Source organism: Poromitra crassiceps, assembly GCF_964638095.1.
Source record: "Poromitra crassiceps genome assembly, chromosome: 29".
Classification (NCBI taxonomy): domain Eukaryota; kingdom Metazoa; phylum Chordata; class Actinopteri; order Beryciformes; family Melamphaidae; genus Poromitra; species Poromitra crassiceps.
The window spans coordinates 13031782-13051135 of record NC_139641.1 but is presented as its reverse complement, the minus strand read 5'-3'; the positions used below and the strand labels follow the sequence as shown (position 1 = coordinate 13051135).

General features: G+C 44.1%; 2 protein-coding genes across 2 annotated transcripts; one reads left to right on the top strand and one right to left on the bottom strand.

The window, feature by feature from the left end:
• Positions 1-3886: 3886 nt before the first annotated feature.
• On the top strand, positions 3887-11293 carry LOC310799899 (uncharacterized protein; the record flags this gene model as incomplete). The annotated part of the gene is made up of 6 exons (XM_083662507.1): positions 3887-3951; positions 5989-6093; positions 6947-7053; positions 7176-7302; positions 9899-9949; positions 11053-11293. The coding sequence occupies 6 exons, from the start codon at positions 3887-3889 to the stop codon at positions 11291-11293; spliced, it is 696 nt and encodes a 231-aa protein (XP_083518633.1).
• A 2141-nt stretch (positions 11294-13434) lies between these two features.
• Positions 13435-19088, bottom strand: pnrc2 (proline-rich nuclear receptor coactivator 2). Its single transcript, XM_083662573.1, has 3 exons — positions 18910-19088; positions 17753-17983; positions 13435-16438 (listed from the first exon to the last, which is right to left on the bottom strand). Exon 3 carries the CDS (start codon positions 16410-16412, stop codon positions 15930-15932), a length of 483 nt encoding a protein of 160 aa, XP_083518699.1. The 5' UTR covers positions 16413-16438; positions 17753-17983; positions 18910-19088; the 3' UTR covers positions 13435-15929.
• Between the last annotated feature and the right edge of the window lie 266 nt (positions 19089-19354).

Sequence of the window (19354 nt, the reverse complement as noted above, 5' to 3'; positions counted from 1 at the left end):
ACTCCACAGTCCTCTTCATCAGCTTCTGTTTTCATCTGTTCAGTTGAGCAGGTGGCTACAGGCTCTGCCTCTCTGTTCTCTTCAGTTTGGCTTTGATGAAGCTGTGAGGACTGAGGTTTCTCTTCCTCCTCTTCACTCTTCACAGGGACAACTGAGAATGGGAACATGGTGATATCAGCCTCCTCCAGCCGTGGAAGCTGCTCTCCCTCCCTCCTGATCCAGAGTTCCTCCTGTTCCTCTTTAATGTCTGGGGGCTCTGGTCCCTCCTGAAGCTGCTCTCCCTCCCTCCTGATCCAGAGTTCCTCCTGTTCCTCTTTAATGTCTGGGGGCTCTGGTCCCTCCTGAAGCTGCTCTCCCTCCCTCCTGATCCAGAGTTCCTCCTGTTCCTCTTTAAGGTGTGGGGGCTCTGGTCCCTCCTGAAGCTGCTCTCCCTCCCTCCTGATCCAGAGTTCCTCCTGTTCCTCTTTAAGGTGTGGGGGCTCTGGTCCCTCCTGAAGCTGCTCTCCCTCCCTCCTGATCCATTGTTCCTCTTTAATGTCTGGGGGCTCTGGTCCCTCCTGAAGTTGCTCTCCCTCCCTCCTGATCCAGAGTTCCTCCTGTTCCTCTTTAATGTCTGGGGGCTCTGGTCCCTCCTGAAGCTGCTCTCCCTCCTGACTGATCCAGAGTTCCTCCTGTTCCTCTTTAATGTCTGGGGGCTCTGGTCCTTCCTGAAGCTGCTCTCCCTCCCTCCTGATCCAGAGTTCCTCCTGTTCCTCTTTAATGTGTGGGGGCTCTGGTCCCTCCTGAAGCTGCTCTCCCTCCCTCCTGATCCAGAGTTCCTCCTGTTCATCTTTAATGTCTGGGGGCTCTGGTCCCTCCTGACTGATCCAGAGGTCCTCCTGTTCCTCTTTAATGTCTGGGGGCTCTGGTCCCTCCTGAAGCTGCTCTCCCTCCTGACTGATCCAGAGTTCCTCCTGTTCCTCTTTAATGTCTGGGGGCTCTGGTCCCTCCTGACTGGTCCGGGGTTCCTCTTTAACACATTCAGTGCCACAGCGCTTCAGTAAAATTGTCTGGAGCCTGTGCCAGATTCACTTCCATTCAGTTGAAAACAGCTATAGAATTTTTTCTATTATGGCTATATTAACGGGGCTGGACTTTAATGAAAGATTGAACACTCCTGCTTCTTCCAAAGAAGAAATTTTGTTTCTAGACAGTTCCATTATGAAATTACAGCCTCTCAAAAAAGTGCACTTTCATGGGTTTTCTGTCGTTTTTTTTTTCTTTCCAAGTTATAGCCCCTTTTATGAATACCTTTTGCACTCTAATTTCGAGCACAGATCGGGTGGACTCTGGCTGGTGTTTTCTGATGTGGTGGCGTGTGGTGTGGTTTCTGTGCAGCCTGTGTGTGTCACACACCCCTCTCCCCCCCCCCCCCCCCCCCCTCCCCCTCTCCACCTCTGAGCTGCGGGCTCCTCCCACACGCAGAGTTTGCTTTCTCGACTCGTTTTTGCCCCGGACAGATTCCAGCTTTGCTGCGCGCATCATTTCCTTGATGGGCATCAAGGAAATGATGCGCGCTGGCAAACGCGACTGAACGAAAAGGCTTGGCCCGTTCGGCTTCGGATGCTGCCTTTCTAGGAAATCGTGTGGAGATAGATAGAAGCATAAGAGCTCAGTTGTGAGCGCGGATGCAGCCGAGCCCACTCTCGCTGTAGACGGAGCAATATATAGGCTCTGGCAGAAAGCATGCATCGGTTTCCACGGCTTTCTCCGCTGTCTCCTGTACAAAGTAAAGGATCTGAGGTGGGTGGAGCAGCTCCTGTGACGATGTTTAAGGTGGCGCCGTGTGATCCCTTGAAGGGATTCATGCTCACTGGCTGGGTACGACCTTAAACAGCAGAATTATGGAATAATATGAATTATGATTTTAGGACGTCCACAGACGTCCTTGGCACTGAACGTTACTTTTTTTTAGGACGTCCACAGACGTCCTTGGCACTGAATGTGTTAATGTCTGGGGGCTCTGGGTCCTCCTGGTCGAGACTGGGGCTCCACTCCTGCTGCTCAGCGGGAACTAACAGCTGCTGGAGGTCTGGAGGCAAGGCTTCTCTGTGTAACCGCACAGCATCCAGCAGTTTATCTTCATCACCCGCAGTTAGGTGCTGCTTCACCACAGCTCTCAGCTTCTGGACTTTAGACATTTTAATTTTCACACAGTGACAGGAACTTTTCCTCCTGAACTTTACTGACAAACTTCCTTCAAAGCTCCAATAGCTTCACAGCTAACGTTAGCTTCACAGCTAGCTAAACCATTCATCTGAGTCCAGTGAGTCTTCTTCCTCTGATCAACGGAGCCCTGGTTCCACTTCATATATTCGTGATAATATCGTCCGCACATACGAGTCTTCTGTTTGTAAATTAAACTTCTTAAAGTATTATAAACGGGAAATAGGCTAGTATGCTACTGCTAGTGCTAAGTGCTAACGTTACTCTTGGTTGTTACAAGAACGTTTTCATGATGGCCGCTTCTACGCGTCACCCAATACCCAGAATGCCTTGCGGTAAGAAATGCGAGCGGGGTCGGGGGGAGGGAGGTGATGGGGGAGGGGCGCATTGAGAACCTGGTGAACACAACAAAACTGCTCCCTACGCTTTTCCTGTTCCTTGTTTCTGGCGATTTCATTGTGTATTTCGAGAGTTTTACATTCGAAACGGCTCTCACCCATGGATGTATTAAGCTCTCACCAAGATAAAGCGAGGGAGGAGGAATTGTCAAACTGATTCTGCCTACCTGGAGTGTACTAGTCTGGGCACCTTCCACCCCGCTTTTTGTCATGGGGGCGTAAACCACGGAACCAGAATGAACACCGGAAGGAAGTGCACCAAAAAACGTCTTTGTTGCCGTTAGCTTGACGTCTCTTTCCTCGATTAATTGTCTGATGCAAAGCTTCTGTATTGGCTTAAAAGATGTGAGATTGTGAATCCGCAATGTTTCTACAAGAACTTATTCAAAACCTTCGTTCGGTACGTCCATCTTTTTGTTTTGTTGTTTGCGCCGTTCTGCCGTTGTGTCTAATTGTCAAGTTAACGTAAAAGTTGACGAGCTATATCCGCTTGTTACTTCCTGTCTAGGGCGGGGCTCTAGGCCGGAACCAGGCAGGGTGACAAAATCAATTGTGAACGGAGGCCAGGCTCTATGGGGCAGCGAGGTTAAGGCCTAAACATGGTCGTCCGTCCGCCTCGAATTGGAGCCGTCTCGCCGTCTGGCGGCGCCAGCGAGCCCCACATGCTCGGACGCCACTACGCCCCCCCCCTCCCCTTCCCCCGCGGAAGCTCCGTGTGAAAATGGCGGAGATTGTGTGCCAGGCAGTCTGAATGAAATTGAATGTAACGTTCCCAATTCTATGTATTAAATTCTAAAAAACGACCCTCAACATTTGGGAAGGCTAAGCCACACAACTAGTTGTTATAATCTAACATCATGCTTTGAAAGGCGACTTTACGACGAAGAGCCAGGGCAACGGCCAATCACAACTCTCCTGCAGCTGTCGTCACGCACGTATCGTCGCCGTGAAGTCACATTTTCGAGCAGCCCCCGTCAGCCGACGGCGGCCCCTCCCCGTAGGACGGCGTTCCACCCGCCGTCACACGGGGAGGGCGGGGCGAGGCTCTGACGGACGACCATGTTTAGGCCGGAGTGTACGTATTTGTGGAGTAGGGCGGGACATGCCTTCGCTGTCAGTCCAGCAGCGCCCCCTCTTGCGAGTAGACGAACATAACCACGTAGTCCAGTCCAGTCGGTGTGTCAGTCAGCTGCCTAGGTTTTTTTTTTTTACAAAGAGCAACTAAATACTGCTAAATAATAACCTCATTTACAGCCACCAGATTGTAGCAGCAGTCTGTTAAAATGGCGAGGTACCTAAGGCCTCCAAACACCTCTCTCTTCGTTAGAAACATCTCGGACGAATCCAGGTATGTTGTTGTTTCTACTGCTGGTGTGTGTATGCAGCAGCATGTCCAAGCTAATGACTGTTAGCTCAAGCTAATGCTAACCAAGATGGCTAACAACGTTGCGAGCGAGCCCCGTTATTTGACGCTAATAACACATATATGGCTCGCTAATACCTAACGAACAACCAAGAGCTATTATGCATTGCCTTGTTGCAGAGAACGTGATAAGAACGTCGTCATAAATCATAATGGTTCTGTGTTGATAATATTATTGTGTCAATATTTATGTAGACAAGAAAACTCCATATAGGTTTAAGCAGTGTTAAAGGAGAATTTCGGTTTTTTTGAACCTGGAGCCATTTCCTGGCATTAATTATGAATTGGCCACTCACCTAGCGATGTCTGCAGCGTTTCTGGGCGTCCTAGCGTTGTTTTGAGATCAATATCGTCCAAGTCAGTGTAAAATGGAGTTGATTTGGGGCCAAGTGGTAGCCTGTATTTCCTGCATCTAAATAGCTATTTTTCTTCCCGTTTTCACCACATATCGCCATAATCAGATCCGTCAACATCCAGCCGAGTGTTATTTCACCCCAGGCTGTTTCCTGGACTGCACACGGATCAAATTACCTCAAACGTGATCTAGGTCACCAAGTCTCGTGAAGTCCCGCGATACTTTCCTGTCGACTGGCCAAATACAGGCAGGACGCTTTGCGGTCGTGGTTTTAGCGTAACCTATGTGGGGTTTGGCGTAACCTATGTGGGATTCGAAATAACGAAGGTTATGCCAAACCCCACATAGGTTACGCCAAACCCCACATAGGTTACGCTAAAACCACGACCGCAAAGCGTCCTGCCTGTATTTGGCCAGTCGACAGGAAAGTATCGCGGGACTTCACGAGACTTGGTGACCTAGATCACGTTTGAGGTAATTTGATCCGTGTGCAGTCCAGGAAACAGCCTGGGGTGAAATAACACTCGGCTGGATGTTGACGGATCTGATTATGGCGATATGTGGTGAAAACGGGAAGAAAAATAGCTATTTAGATGCAGGAAATACAGGCTACCACTTGGCCCCAAATCAACTCCATTTTACACTGACTTGGACGATATTGATCTCAAAACAACGCTAGGACGCCCAGAAACGCTGCAGACATCGCTAGGTGAGTGGCCAATTCATAATTAATGCCTGGAAATGGCTCCAGGTTCAAAAAAACCGAAATTCTCCTTTAATAGCTGCATTTATTTGGCCTATCTATTTTTAACTAACTTCCGATCCTCAATCCAGCCCACCTCAGACAGTCACAGATGTTCCAGTCCGCATGTCTGGGAACGCCCATACAGGCTCCGGGAACGCCCATACAGGCTCCGGGAACGCCCACAATAGACGCTGGGTTAGCCTGGGGGCGGGGTCAGGGTGGGGTAAATTCCCCCGTTCTATCCAGGCATTCAGCAAAGTTAAATTAAACTTCTTAGTTAGATTAAACCTACCTTTGCCTATAGTTTAGTTAGGAATGTGTACCTAAACTGCATGTTTTTTTTTTTACTGCAAACAAATTGCCAACTAGAGAGAGAGAGTAGGCTATAGGCTTCAAAATATACCAATATACACATTCATGCCCCCCACAGATAATGTCACAAAAAACACAGGTTAGGCTACTTACATAGCACATGATGGAACTGAACCACTTTTGTGCTGTTTTACTTTTATATTTTGCTTTATGTGCTCAAGGCTGATTTGCCAACACGTTGCAAGTGTTAAATGAAATAAATATAGCCTCCGTTAAAGTACTTTTGCTGTGGTAATTTTTTAGTAGTCTTTGATATTGCCAGTTCTATTTACTACTAATGTTACATGATGATACGATACAGGACCTTTCTGGCTTCCATGGCTACTGCAGCTGCAAGCTAAAAATGACAATACCTTCTTTTTGGGGAAAGCAAGTCTGTCTGCATAACATGTATGGTCAGATGATCCAGCGCTGGCACCTGCACACTGGGCTCCAGCTAAATGAATCTGCTAGCCAGCAGAATAAATGTCCTTATCTCATGACACTTTAGGCCAGAGGAGTTACGGCGTGAGTTTGGTCCTTATGGTCCTATTGTAGATGTCTACGTTCCACTTGACTTCAATACACGACGGCCAAGAGGATTTGCTTACATTCAATATCCTTTATACTCTTAATTTCACATATTGGAAATGGTGTTTTCACTGAGGGATTGCAAACTGTTAATTCTAACTTTTAGTTTTTATATTTTCAAATGTTTAGCTCATGGGAATATTTTTTTGCTTGATTTTAGTATATTGTATGCAGATTTAAACATATTCCTAACCAATATTTCTTCTGTTGTTGCCTCAGAAATGGTAAAGATACAGTTCTGGAGACCCCACACCAAAGAAAGTTGAAAGGCGGTTGTAGAGTACCGTAGATTCAAGCCAAAGACACCCAGGTGACAAGAGCAATAGTGGAATTTGGAAAATAAAGAGAAATCAAAAGCATGAAGACACAGAGAGAAGAAAGAGAGAGAGCACCCAGGCTTCCATTTCTCTACCAAATCCAGGAAATGCAGTTTATTGGGCAAAGACAAGCAGGAAACCTCAAGTTCTTCTCCCAGGCCAATAAAGAGCAAGCTGAAGGTCAAAGGTCAAGCATGTTAAAGGTAACGAGCCAAACTTTTTGTATCCTACCAAACCATATCACCATCTCAATATTTGTCTTGTGTCCTCACACTTTCCTAAATCACAAGTGGGCCTATTTGATCCAGTTTTATACTTTGTAGTAATTTATTATAATAGTAAAATTTATTTAACTTTTAAATGACCAGTTGAAAATGTCTCATATTTAACCGCACTGGACAATATCAGTCCAGTTGCTCCATGTATGTGCCTTGACAGAGTGGAGCCGTCAGCCTGTGTTGTAGCCTTGTCTCTGTAAATGTTGTGCATGTTGCAAGCTTTCTATTCTGTCCCAACTTTCCAAAATCCACATCTGAAAAATGAAAAGCCTTAACGATACAGCACGTTTGAGGACGTCCGCGATGCAGAGGATGCTCTTCACAACCTGGATCACAAGTGGGTTTGTGGGCGCCAGATTGAGATCCAGTTCGCCCAGGGAGACCGCAAGAGTACGTTTTCATCCATATCTAAGTGGCGTAACACTGATGGCAAAGACTGTAGATTGTAAAGATGTGTGAACTATTGAGTCAAATCTTACCTCATGTGTCTCGATTGCCATGTGTCCATCCAGCACCTAACCAGATGAAGACGAAGGAGCGCCACTCCCCTCGCAGCGGCGACGACGACGATCGGGACGGCCGTCGCAGGCGATCTCGGAGCCGCAGCTATGATCCACGCAGGTCCCGCAGCCCCAGGAAGTAAGTTAATCTGCTGGGAAGTAGGGATGCACATTTTCCACAAATTCCAAACTCGATCATTGGTAACGTTAATGAGCAATCAATCGATTAATTGTAATTAAAAATAAAATAAAATCAAAACCGTACCAAATGCGTTTTTTTCCTCAATAAAACCTTTATTTATGCAGCAGCAACTTATTGTATATTTCTCACAGCATTGCATAGCATAGCCTACGCTATGAAACACATACAAACGTGGAGGCATAACTTTTCAGGTGGAGGCGGAGTGGAGGGTGATACGGCGCTATGACTACCTCCACTGGCGGAAACAAAAGGCGTAACACAATTATTCACCACCCCGCTTTCATCGCTTTCACATCGGAGACGTGGATCACATATTCCGTAACGTTTACCTCTTTCAAGGCTGGTGTGAAAGCGGCTCATGATGACTGCAGGCCAAACTAAGCAGGCATGGCACTGATCTTACATTTCACATCCTTACCCACAAGGTTGGCGATTCAGACTAGTTAACCATGACGGACACTCTGTTATTTTCTGCCATTTACCGTCTGTGGTGTTCATACCAGTTAATAACAGTTAGTTAGTTAGGTAGTAGTATAGTTAGTTAAGAACACAAATAGCTGAATATGAGCATCAGTCAATTTAGTTTCCAAACATGAGTAAGTGCTGACTGTCAGATGTCAACATCCGTCTCCTTATAGACGGTTTTAACTTGACAACAATAACAACCATCACAACCCACCTGGATATCCGGTTTACTTCCTGTATACATAGCTGAGCTCAGGCTGATATTCGGCTCATATTAAATGCTAACGTTAGGCCGTGTCTCCGACAGACACATTAACAAGTTAGCCTATTTCGGTCTTTATGTATTGTAGTAGTTAGTAGTAGTTGTTGTTGTTTTTGATAGTTGCCATAACAACCACCCCTGTCGGAAAGACGTGCACACGCTGGGTAGTAGGAAGCGTTGTTGTCTGATCGGGAGCTAGCCTGAGAGGCTAATAAAAGCTACATGTTACAGAGTAAGCTGACTATCAGTATGTTATTCCACGCAAAGGCCTATCTTTACATTAAAAAAAAAATTGAAGTAGGCTATGTCAGTGTTTTCCGCTGAACAGCTGAGAAAGTGGACACTGTAAATAGTTAGCACTGTGAAGCTGATACAATTCAGGTAATGCAACATTTAAGGATGCCAACCGCCATAAAACACAGAAGAAGAAGCTGAGAAAAAGGAAGTGCCGTCTATACCAATAAAGCGTTGCAAGTTGTTTCCTCTTGCGTTTGGATTAGCGCTCTCTGTGCGGTCATTTGGAGCACAACAGTTTGAATTGTTGAATTGTTCTTACCTGCTCAAACGAATCAAATTAAAAGAGTAATAAATACTCCAGGTTTAGAATAAACCACTACAGACATGCTTTGGGTGAACGTGCCCTAAGAATTTACATTCATGGCTGTGAATGAGGATTAACATATTCATAGTTTAACTCGTTGTTCCCAAAGACTGTGCACACACACACAGGTGTGTCACAGGAGACTATTTGGGTCGCCAAATAAATGTGCAGAATTTCTTCGTCTTTTATTTAAAATGTGTATATTGTTCTACTGAGAGGAAATAAAAACAATGGGACAGCCTGTTAACTCAGCCTAAATGCATTGAAAGTATTTGAGATGAGATGAGATGAGATATACTTTATTGTCCCCGAGGGAAATTTGTCTTGGGCATAAAAGTGCACATAGCCGCAACCCGGCGTTACAAAACAACGTCAAAGACAGAGACAGACAGGACGTTTACATTGCACAACTCCACAGTAGAGAGAACCTGTTCGGCATGAATTACACAAGCTCTATTGCACAAATTGTATAGCTCATAACATTCCTGAGATTTAGGAAAATAAAATAAAATAGTACCCAAATAAAATAGTGGACCCCTCAAAATCGTTACAGCTGCTGGCATAGTTCCACTTAGTGCTGTAGTGTACATGACATACACTAAAGGATGAATCATCAATGTTACCCCATTAACTCATTGAGTGCCAATGACGACTTTAGTCGTCAATTGCTTTAGTAACGTTGAGTGCCAAAGACGACTAAAGTCGTCAATTGCGTTTTTTGACGGTGGGACGTGTATCAAAGCCAGATCCATCTCCTGTGAAAGTATGGTGGCTGTTGAATGTGTAAAAGCTATTTTAGGGACCCATTAGGTGGCGACAAACACAATAAATTACAATAAACAAACAATACAACAAACAATACAACAAACACAATAAATTAGTAAAGGCGAATAAGAGAATGAAAATTAAGAAAATAAAATCCGTAAAAATCTTATAATCAATCAAATCAATCAGTAAGAGAATAAAATATAAGAAATAAAATCAATCAAATCATATAATCAATCAAATCAATAGAAGCGCTACAAAACTGCCACAATTCGAATAGTGCTAGCTACACCCGTGGAGAGGGAGCTGTCTGTTTATTCAGCAGTGCAATGAATATGTGTATATTTGACGTGTATGTTTTCATAACGTGCATAAAACAAAGTTATGATTTACCAAACATATATCTCTTAAAAATGGTTGTTTTCTCTCTCTCTCTGTAGCTCTCGATCCTATGGGCGTCACAGGCGAAGCAGAAGCCATGAGAATGAAAGGTAGGTCAATGTGTTGCTCTGCAGCAGTAAAGGCTGTTACACACCAAGAGCGATGCGAATATACAGCATGAAATTGCGATGCGAGTTTTGACCCACCTGTCAATCACAGCCACAGATGTGTACACGTCGGAAGCAAATTTCTTTTTTTCCAGATTTTTTATCCCCCGTTAGTGCTAATTTTAATTTATGTATCCTGGTTGCTGCTCCATCCTCTGCCAATCTGGGGAGAGCCGAAACTGGCTCCATGCTTCCTCCGAGACATGGGCAGTTTGCCAGCCGCTTCTTTTCACCTGACAGGGGAAGCTTCACCGGTAGGACATAGCACGTGGGAGGATCACGCTATTCCAACCAGTTCCCCTCCCTCCGAACAGGCGCCCCGAACGACCGGAGGAGGCACCACTTTAGCGACCAGGATATTGCATGTTTTGGTGTAGGGGTTCCTATATGAAGGAAACCCCCAGGAGGCACGGGGAGAACATGCAAACTCCACACAGAAAGGCCCTTTTGACGACCCCACCTGGGCGGCGGGCACTCGAGGACATGGGGACGGGCACGCATTCCTTCAGCGCTCACAGCGTCCCAGATGGGAATCGAACCCAGGACCTTCTAGCTGTGAGGCGACAGCGCTTACCACTGCACCACCATGCCCCCACGGAAGCGAATTTCTGACAAATCGACCGTGGTTCAAAAAAATAAATGCTGCAATAACGCTCAGCGAAAATTCGCCGTTGGTATGCACGGTTGCATTGACTGGAACACTCCGCCCATCTTCAACCAGCTTTGTATCATTAGAACATCAGTAGTATATCAGAAAACTGTAAACTGTTTTGAAGTCTGTCATTTAATTTGACAGTTATTGAGTGTTAAAGTGTGGACCAGTGACATCACTGGTCCACACTAACTCAAATGAATAACTCATTAACTCAAATCAACTCTCAATAACTGTCAAACTAGATGAATGACTTCAAAACCGTCATCTAGTTTGACAGTTATTGAGAGTTGATTTGAGTTAATGAGTTATTAATTTGAGTTACTGTGCTAATATGTCTCACTGGACGCACACCTATCATTGAGTAATTGTGGTTCAATGTTTGTCCCACCAGGTACAGAGGCCCTCCTCCCCGTAGCCGTTCAGTGTCCCACTCCTCTTCGCCCTCCAGATCCAGGCCCAAAGGCAGAAAGAGCCAGTCCAGGTCCCCCAGCCCAGCTGAAGACCTCCACCCCTCCTCCAGCTCCCAGAAACAGTCTTCAGGGCGCTCCCCATCACGCTCCTACTCTAGATCCTTGTCTCGGTCGTGCTCTCGGTCCAGGTCCTGGGCAGGCCGGAAGTCTGGAGGCCACTAACTGTCCGCTCTTCCAAAGCCCTCTCAGTCTGTCTCCAAGGATGTTTGTGTTAAAACGTTTAAAGTCGAACTGAACCTGTTCGTCACGTGCATAATGAGTCCGTTTCAGACTGAAAACATAGTTTGTCTAAGATGACAGGTTGAGAGGCGGGTCATAGTATCATGTCGATGATTTTATTTGACAATTCTGGGGACTGGATTAGGCTTTGGCCAATCCTGGCGTGTTCCGCCTCCAAATCGAGTGGGATTCAGTGTTGTGGCGCTCCCCTCGGGAAGAGCCTTTTGACGGGAGGTTAGTGGCTGAGTGGAGCTCAGTGAGCCACAGGCAACCAGCTGCCTTCGTGTTGCCGAGCGGAGAGTGCAGCACGTCGGCCTGGAATCTCCGAAGTGCGACCCCTGACAACCAAGCTCTCTGATGCGTGCGCCATTATCGCTGCTGTAAATACGATATCCCTGGAATGCACGTTTTAACGAGCCAGTTACATTTCTTTGCATTCTTAGAGATTATAGTTTTTGTTTTTTGTTCATGTTTCTAACAATTGGCCAAGTTAGTAGTTCGTTTATGGGATAGGAATTCTGCCAGATGACAGGCACTAGGCGCCATTTTCTACTTCATTTGGAAGAGAAAATTATCCTGAAATGAAGATTTGATTGACAGCTGCATGTCGTGATATGATTGGTTGAAATGGGGTAGAAATTTGATAGTACTAGGTGACGTCAGCAAACTGTACATTACTGTTATCAATGAAATCTTGAAAAATGAACTTTTGATGTGAAAAAGTGTGAAAAACTAAAGAAATTAGATTGTTGTGATTGTTTTTGCATACATTATTAAATAGGTGCACTGCATACCCAGGTATTTGAACTAAAAGAAAATAAGTCATTTTTGGGTTCAGCTTGACTTTAAGTATAGTTACTAGAGTGCTAACCTCCTAGCCTGGGTAAACCCAGCCCCCAGTGACCTGCTCTCAGGCTTACCCTGCTTACAGTCACAAGGTAGTGACTGAGAGCAGGTCTGAGAGCAGGTCACGTGGCGGCTGGGTTTACCCAGGCTACTAACCTCCATGTTCAAATTGGACCGCTAGTTCATCACATTATGGTGGAATCTGCCGCCATACGGGGGCAGCAGCAGTCAGAGACCATTATTTTTGTATCCATATTTAAAGAGGTGTTCATTCTAAGTGAGTTCATAAGATAGCGGTTTTTAGTTTAGAATAGAAATAGATATGTTAAATAGAATAGATTTATTTTTTGGATTTGCATACTGCAGGATTATGTTATGGTTTCCGAGACGGTTTAGCTTTCCCAGTTCATATTTTTGTACTTTGAGTTACTTAGCATTATTCCGCAATGACAACCCTATTTTCTATTTAATAATATGAAGCTGTATTTGTTTTTGATTAATTTGGTTCTATTGTTTGTCCATTGGATAAACGGCAAGAAAAACTTAATTTGATTTAAAAAATAATTCCAGGCCCCGAGATCCCAGGTTCAAGTTAGTACAAGTCCTCTGGCCTTGGATGGCATGTTTCAGCTGCTCTTTCAAAGTAAGGGTGGTTCCAATTAATCATCTTTACCGTAATTGGCGTGAGAATGGACAATCGTGATTATATATATTAATATATATAGAGATATTATATAATCACGTGATTTGGTTATTTATTTTGTTACATGCAGCCATGATATATATGCAAGGTGTGCTGCATGAATTTATTTTGTGTATACAAGTCTGTAAATTATCTCAATTTTAGTGGTTTCATTCCACAATTTGTTGTCAATAAATGGGTGAATTTTGATTTTGACCAAGTGTTACTGGGTTTACATTTTGAGCACGACTGCAATAACCTGACGCTGCCAGATGGATGTAGGTTGGTTCACATTTGTTTCACAAGGAGGGATTGTGAATTTGTGAACAATGCCGCCCCCATCTGGCAGAGTCAGGTTATGACTGCAATGCAGGTTTGCAAATGATTACAAGTCAAACTATTTTCAGCTCCGTACCCATGAGTTCATTTTGCCATGGAAACAATCAACTGAATGGAACTTTGTGCATTTCCCCCTATATGGTATCAACTGAATGTTGCTCAGAGCTGTAAGCACAAATTCTATAGAAAACACTCCAATAAGAGACAGACACATAGCTTAGGGGGGATGGGGAGGGGATTTATTTGTTTCTTTGAATCTTTTTTTTTCTTTGCCAATTTAAACAGTGCATTGTTTCACATTTCCATTTTGAATGCCTAATTAACAACCAATTCTACAAATGGGGCATATATCTTTTCCATATTTCGTGACATTAGCAAGAGGGATAAATTAACAGCCAATTCGTTACATATTTAAAATTTTGAAGGAGACTTTAACATATATGAATTGTTGTAAGGGGAAAAAAATATTGACAATAGTTGATAGAAGGTAGTACTTCACAAAAAAGCATGGGGTCCAAATTCAATTATCAGCTGGCGGAAGAACAGCTGAGAATTGAATGTTGGTTCGTTTTGGTCAAGAAGTTGCTTTGCTACCCAATCAAAATAAAAAATACCCCGAAGTAGGGCTGAGAACTTCTTTTTGAGGGATTCAACATAGGCACAATCAGGTTTTGTTAAACTCAATTATCGAGCACATTCAAAGTAAAAAAAAAAATACATTTAAACAATTCATACATATCAAAGTCTGCTGGGTTCAAATTGAAGTTTTTTTCATTTCTTAATTTGCACTTAGCATCTTTCACCCTACACTGTGCATAATACAAAACAATAAAAACATGTGCAAGGTCACTGGCAAGAGAACACAGTGCAGGGGTACTGACAAATGCTATAGGCAGGTATTTCTTTATCTTTTTTTTAACAAAAATATTCAGTATTTGAAGTCAAGACACGTCCTTAGCATGTCTCATACATTCAGTGTTATTACTAAAAATACTTTTGTCAAGCAGGTTTTAAAAATCGGCCTGCGAATGTACATATGCTACAAGTATTTTATACATTTCATTATATACATGGCTCTTTTTAACATTTCACGCTCTCATACTTTGTTTTGTCGTCTTTAAGCTGGCCATTACAGGGCCCAATTCTGCAAAGGGAAAAGGAAAAATGAGCCTCGATAAAAGGATTGCATCAATAATTTACAACCCCTAGAGGAGATAGTCGATTACGCACCCACCATCGAAATAGCATATCGGTCTGTAACTTATGAAAAACAAATCTTGATTGCAGTGCAAGAGGGTAGAGGGGGGGGGGCAAGAGGCAGTGAGTGTGTGGAGATTGTGTGGGATGGGTCAACCTTTCAGACCTATTTATACATGTAAACACATCCACACTGGCCTTATGCCTCACAACCAGTCCCCTGAGGCCACATCTCTTTTGCTTCCTTCAGCTCTGCTCACCTTGCTTAAAATGCATGCAGCCCAACAGGACCATGACTTAAAGAGCTAAAGATCAGGTGAAACTGTCACAGTCCCACATTGTTTAAGTCTGGTCCTCTTCCGCAGTGTTGGAGCTGCAGCATTCCACTTAAGAGGCGGAGCCTGAAGAGCATCAACAGTACTGATTGGACATTTGAACGGCCGGGGGGACTCCAAATCTATTCGCCCACTCGGGCCGACGACGAGGTCGATGTGGCACTGGTAACCCGCGTCGGTCGGGCCATGCGAAGATGGCGGTGGAAAATATACAGCTAAAACATTGCTTTGGTTAACACACAAACAGTCCATATATCTTTTTTTACCTACAACACAAAAGGACTTACAAAATAATGCTATGATATAGAGAGCCGCGGGCCTTGGGCAAACTCAACTCCTATAGTGCAGTGCGCACAGCGCAATAAAAAAAAAAAGTACAGGAGTTGAGAGCCGAAGGCCCGTGTGCCATGGTCTCATATTACCCTTCAGTTTGAGGTTATGCTTGTGACCTGTACTCACTACAGCTGATCCCCTCCAGTAAGATAGCTTGTTTCCCTGCAGAATTGCAGTCAAGTGGCTTTTAAATCCCAAATGAACACTTAAAAGTAAATATATATATACATATATATATTAATATATACATAATATATATATTAATATATATATAATATATATAGGCCCTAGTCGAAGGAATGCTACCAATGCGAATATGCTTTAGCACCTGAGGATTCAGATGTCACTCCAAAGGATTATCATAAACGAATGTCAATGAGTAAGCATGTCGGTCCACAGAAATGGACTGTAAAGAGAGATTGCGCTCTAACGATTGACTATGAATATCTAAACCACACCTCTCGTTGGGAGGAAAAGCCCACTCGATCTGCTTGAACAGCCAACGTAAAAAGGTACAAAACAAAATATAACAGAGCACAGAAGTACAAAGGAAATCCAGTTGTTGTTGTTGTTAGTTACCGAAACTGACTCCCACTAAGAGCACCGACACACCAGCAAGGCTGCAAGGCTGTAACATTTTTGTTGTATGGCTAAAAAGGGCGGATAAACATTTGCGGCAAATCATCACCGCAAACGCCTCCTCCTACCCGTCAAAGAACGCAATCTAAAAATAGCTAAAAGTATTACAGCGCTGAAGAGTTGCTGGTGGGTGGGTGCCCTCAAAGGAACCATAGTTCATGCGTTTTTTCTTTCTAAAAGGTCAAAGGTCAGGTGTGGGGAGTCCATCTCAGGCCTGCACCTTGAGGAGGCTCTTCAGCTCGAAGGCCATCATCTCCCGGTTGTCACAGGAGCCTATAGGGAAGGAGACCCAGTGGCTGGGCGGCTTGGGCAACACGCTGGGCAAGGGTGGCTCACTGAACTTGGGCCCCGCGTAACTCGGGCTCCCCTGGGTGGCCAGGAGCGTGTTGAGGTGAGAGACGGCGCCCTCCCAATTCTGGTCGTAGTTGGTGGCAAAACGGACAGAAGCATTTTTCTTCTCGGCAGACGCGGCCTGCCGCGTCTCTGGAGACCAGGGGTGGTAGGCGGCGCCCTTGTCGCTCCGGCGGTGGCCGTGGTGGTGGTGTAGGGCCCCCGCCACTCCTGCGGACACTGCTGCCGCTCCGATCTGATCGCGGCCCCTCTGCTTGGCCTTGCCCAGCTGGTGGTTCTTCTTGGGCAAGGGGCGCTCCGGGTGGGAAACTGGAATGTTGTACCTCTCTCCACCTCCCATACTGCGTTCACACTGCGTGGTGTCACCTGACATGATGAGAAGAAGCATGTATTACCATCTACAAAACGCGAGAATGTTACAATTCAATTGTAACATTCTAGTCATGTTGTTGTGTTCTGACATTTATTTTTCACCATCTCCTCATTTGCTACTGTGTGATTTTTAGTTGATTGCTATCTACCTCTGTGTTCTATTTCACTGTTGTGCACATTGTATGTGTATTACCTCGCTAATAGTAAGTCTCATTATTTTTTTGTATCATGTATCTTGAGTGTTTAGAAACCAGGATTTTCTTTTATTTCTGTATTTGATATGTACTGTTGTTCCCCCAGGACTCTGTGCACCCAGGGACTACAGTGGCAAATTAGCTTTTAGCTATTTCTGGTGCAATATATTTATTGTGTACTGTCCCTGCTCAAATAAACAATAAAGATAAACAGGGTATATGCAGCAATCCTGAGGTTAAATTCAAGGCTTTTTCAAGACCCTCCCAATAAATTTCAAGACCCCATCGCCACTTCGAGCTGTGACCGATTACATCAGCGACACATTTACTATACATTTTGAGTTTGAGATTGCAAAACTAAACAATGTTAGTTTGCCATAACTTCTATGCACTGTATCAATACAACAGAACTCAGATAGGCCGGGAAGGAATCAAGCTCAAGAGAATAAATTGAGTGACTAACCCAAAGGCAAGGTTTATTTAAACTTAAAAATATATAATAATAATAACATACTCGCTCACTCACTCACACATGCACACAACAGTGCTTCCCTGAGGATCAATCTGGTGCACTCTGAGAGCTACCCCCAGGTATTTTCACATGATCAAATCTGGCCCCCATTCAAAAAGGTTTGGACACCCTTGCCATATACAGTCTTATATCACAATATTGATATAAAATCGATATATTGCCCACCCGTAATATTGAGTGCCAGAATCAACCTCCCAATGATGCAATTTGCAGAAAAAGATTAGATTTAATTGATTATCAATCGCTGCTTTCAACGTCTTTCTGATATAGTTTCTGATATTGTTTTATTTTTACAACCAGATCACCCTTAAAGAAAGATAAAGATAGTAGTCTAATTCTAATTTAATTAACGCAATCCTGTAGGGGGCATCTTCGGCAATGATTTGTGTTGTTGTTGTTGCTTTTAATAAGGAAAGCTAAACAAAAACATTAGATTTAGCTCACCGTGTAGGCTAACATAGGTCGAAAACAAACAAGACCAGGCTACGTGCAGAAAGACCAATGGCCCAGTCTGCTGCTGCCTGCGCCACCCCTCCCCCACCACACACCCGAGAGCAGCAAGCAAAACAAGCATTAGCTCACCTCTTTGTTGTCAGAAAGTCGACTAGGCAGCAGCAGAGATCTCTCTTCAATCTTTCCCCTCGTCCGATCGGGCTCCAGGTCCTCGAAGTAGTCTTCTGTCTACTTCTCACTGCACTGTGTTGTCCAGCGAGGTCTGGGGTTTTCATGTGCCAAAGAGCGTTGTTTTCCCGTGGAGCCGAGCTGAACATCAATTCACCTCGGCGCACGACGATGCTCCAAGAAGTCGAAAACCTATCGGGTTAAAAAAAAAAAAAAAAAAAAAAAAAAAGGGAAAATATGTTTTTAACCTTTATTTAACCAGATAAGACATTTGAGATACAATATCTCTTTTGCGAATGTGATCTGGCCAAGAAGGCAACAATTACAAGCCAGGTTACAATCAACATAATTACAGTAGCCTACATATAAAGGAAACATAAAAACAGGGCTATAGAGCTGAAACATTTCAAAAAAGGACAACCAAATACATCATAAAATACCACATCCAAGGGTAATAAATAACACAGGACCAAGAACGTAAAAACATATGGCCTAAAAACATTTACAAGTCAAAAAGGGCAAAGTAAAACTAGACATTACTGCAGGAGCATGTAGTGTTATTAATGCTATATCTTTTGGCATTAAGACTTACTGAGATTCGTCGGTGTATTGGTTAAATCGGCGATTAACAACAACAAGACTATTTTCTCGAGCAGGAAGAAGGGGGCATAGTGCGCATAATTCTGAAGTGCGTCATTAAAAACATTGCACAACAGGAAGACATCGGTGGTTTTTAAACAATGGCACATCATATTATAACCTTCGCTACCACGTTCTCGTAAATACAGTTTGGTATAACGTTAACAGTCGATTGTGTCGAACTCGTTACGTAAAAGCAACTGCGACTTATATCCCACTTTGTTGTTTGTGCGCCTCGCGCAGCCATCGTCGCTTTGTCCAGTTGAAAAAGCAGGCTAGTTAGCCAAGCTAGCTAGCCGAATGCTTTAGCTATGGTTGTTATTTTTAAAACATTCGACTGGCCTTAATTAGCTCGACAACATATAGTCAATTAAATAGCATAGTTTTCCCCATCTGGGTCATATTACTTTTGGCACGAGACCAAAACAAAGAGAACACTGGGCTCAATATGGCGACGAAGCTCAATAGGGTTTTCTTACCGACTCCTTCAGGCTTGGTTGTTGAAAGCCCTTCGTCAGAATATTAGTTTGGCCTTTTAAAACCTCTCGGCGAAACAACGTAGAAATGACCAGCGAAGCTGAATTTCCCACTTAAATCCGTTGAAGGTTGGATTTTTCGTTACGGTGTAAAGTGGTTCGTATGATGCCACTTCTCCTCCCGTCTGTCTGAATTGCAACAAAATGGAATCTACAGCAGGGATATGTAGCTTGGCCCAGTCGAGATCCGACCAATCACCGACCGCCTCGAAACCCAGCGACCAATCGGCGACGCGACCGCCAGACGCATTCACGCTGTTGCCAGACTGGTGACGTCAATCCCAGTCAGACCCCTCCTCCTCCCCTTCCTTTGTTGGGGGTATTTCCAGAGAGAAGTAGGGGAAATCACAACAAAACAACTCAGTTTCATCACTAAAAGACGTTCAAT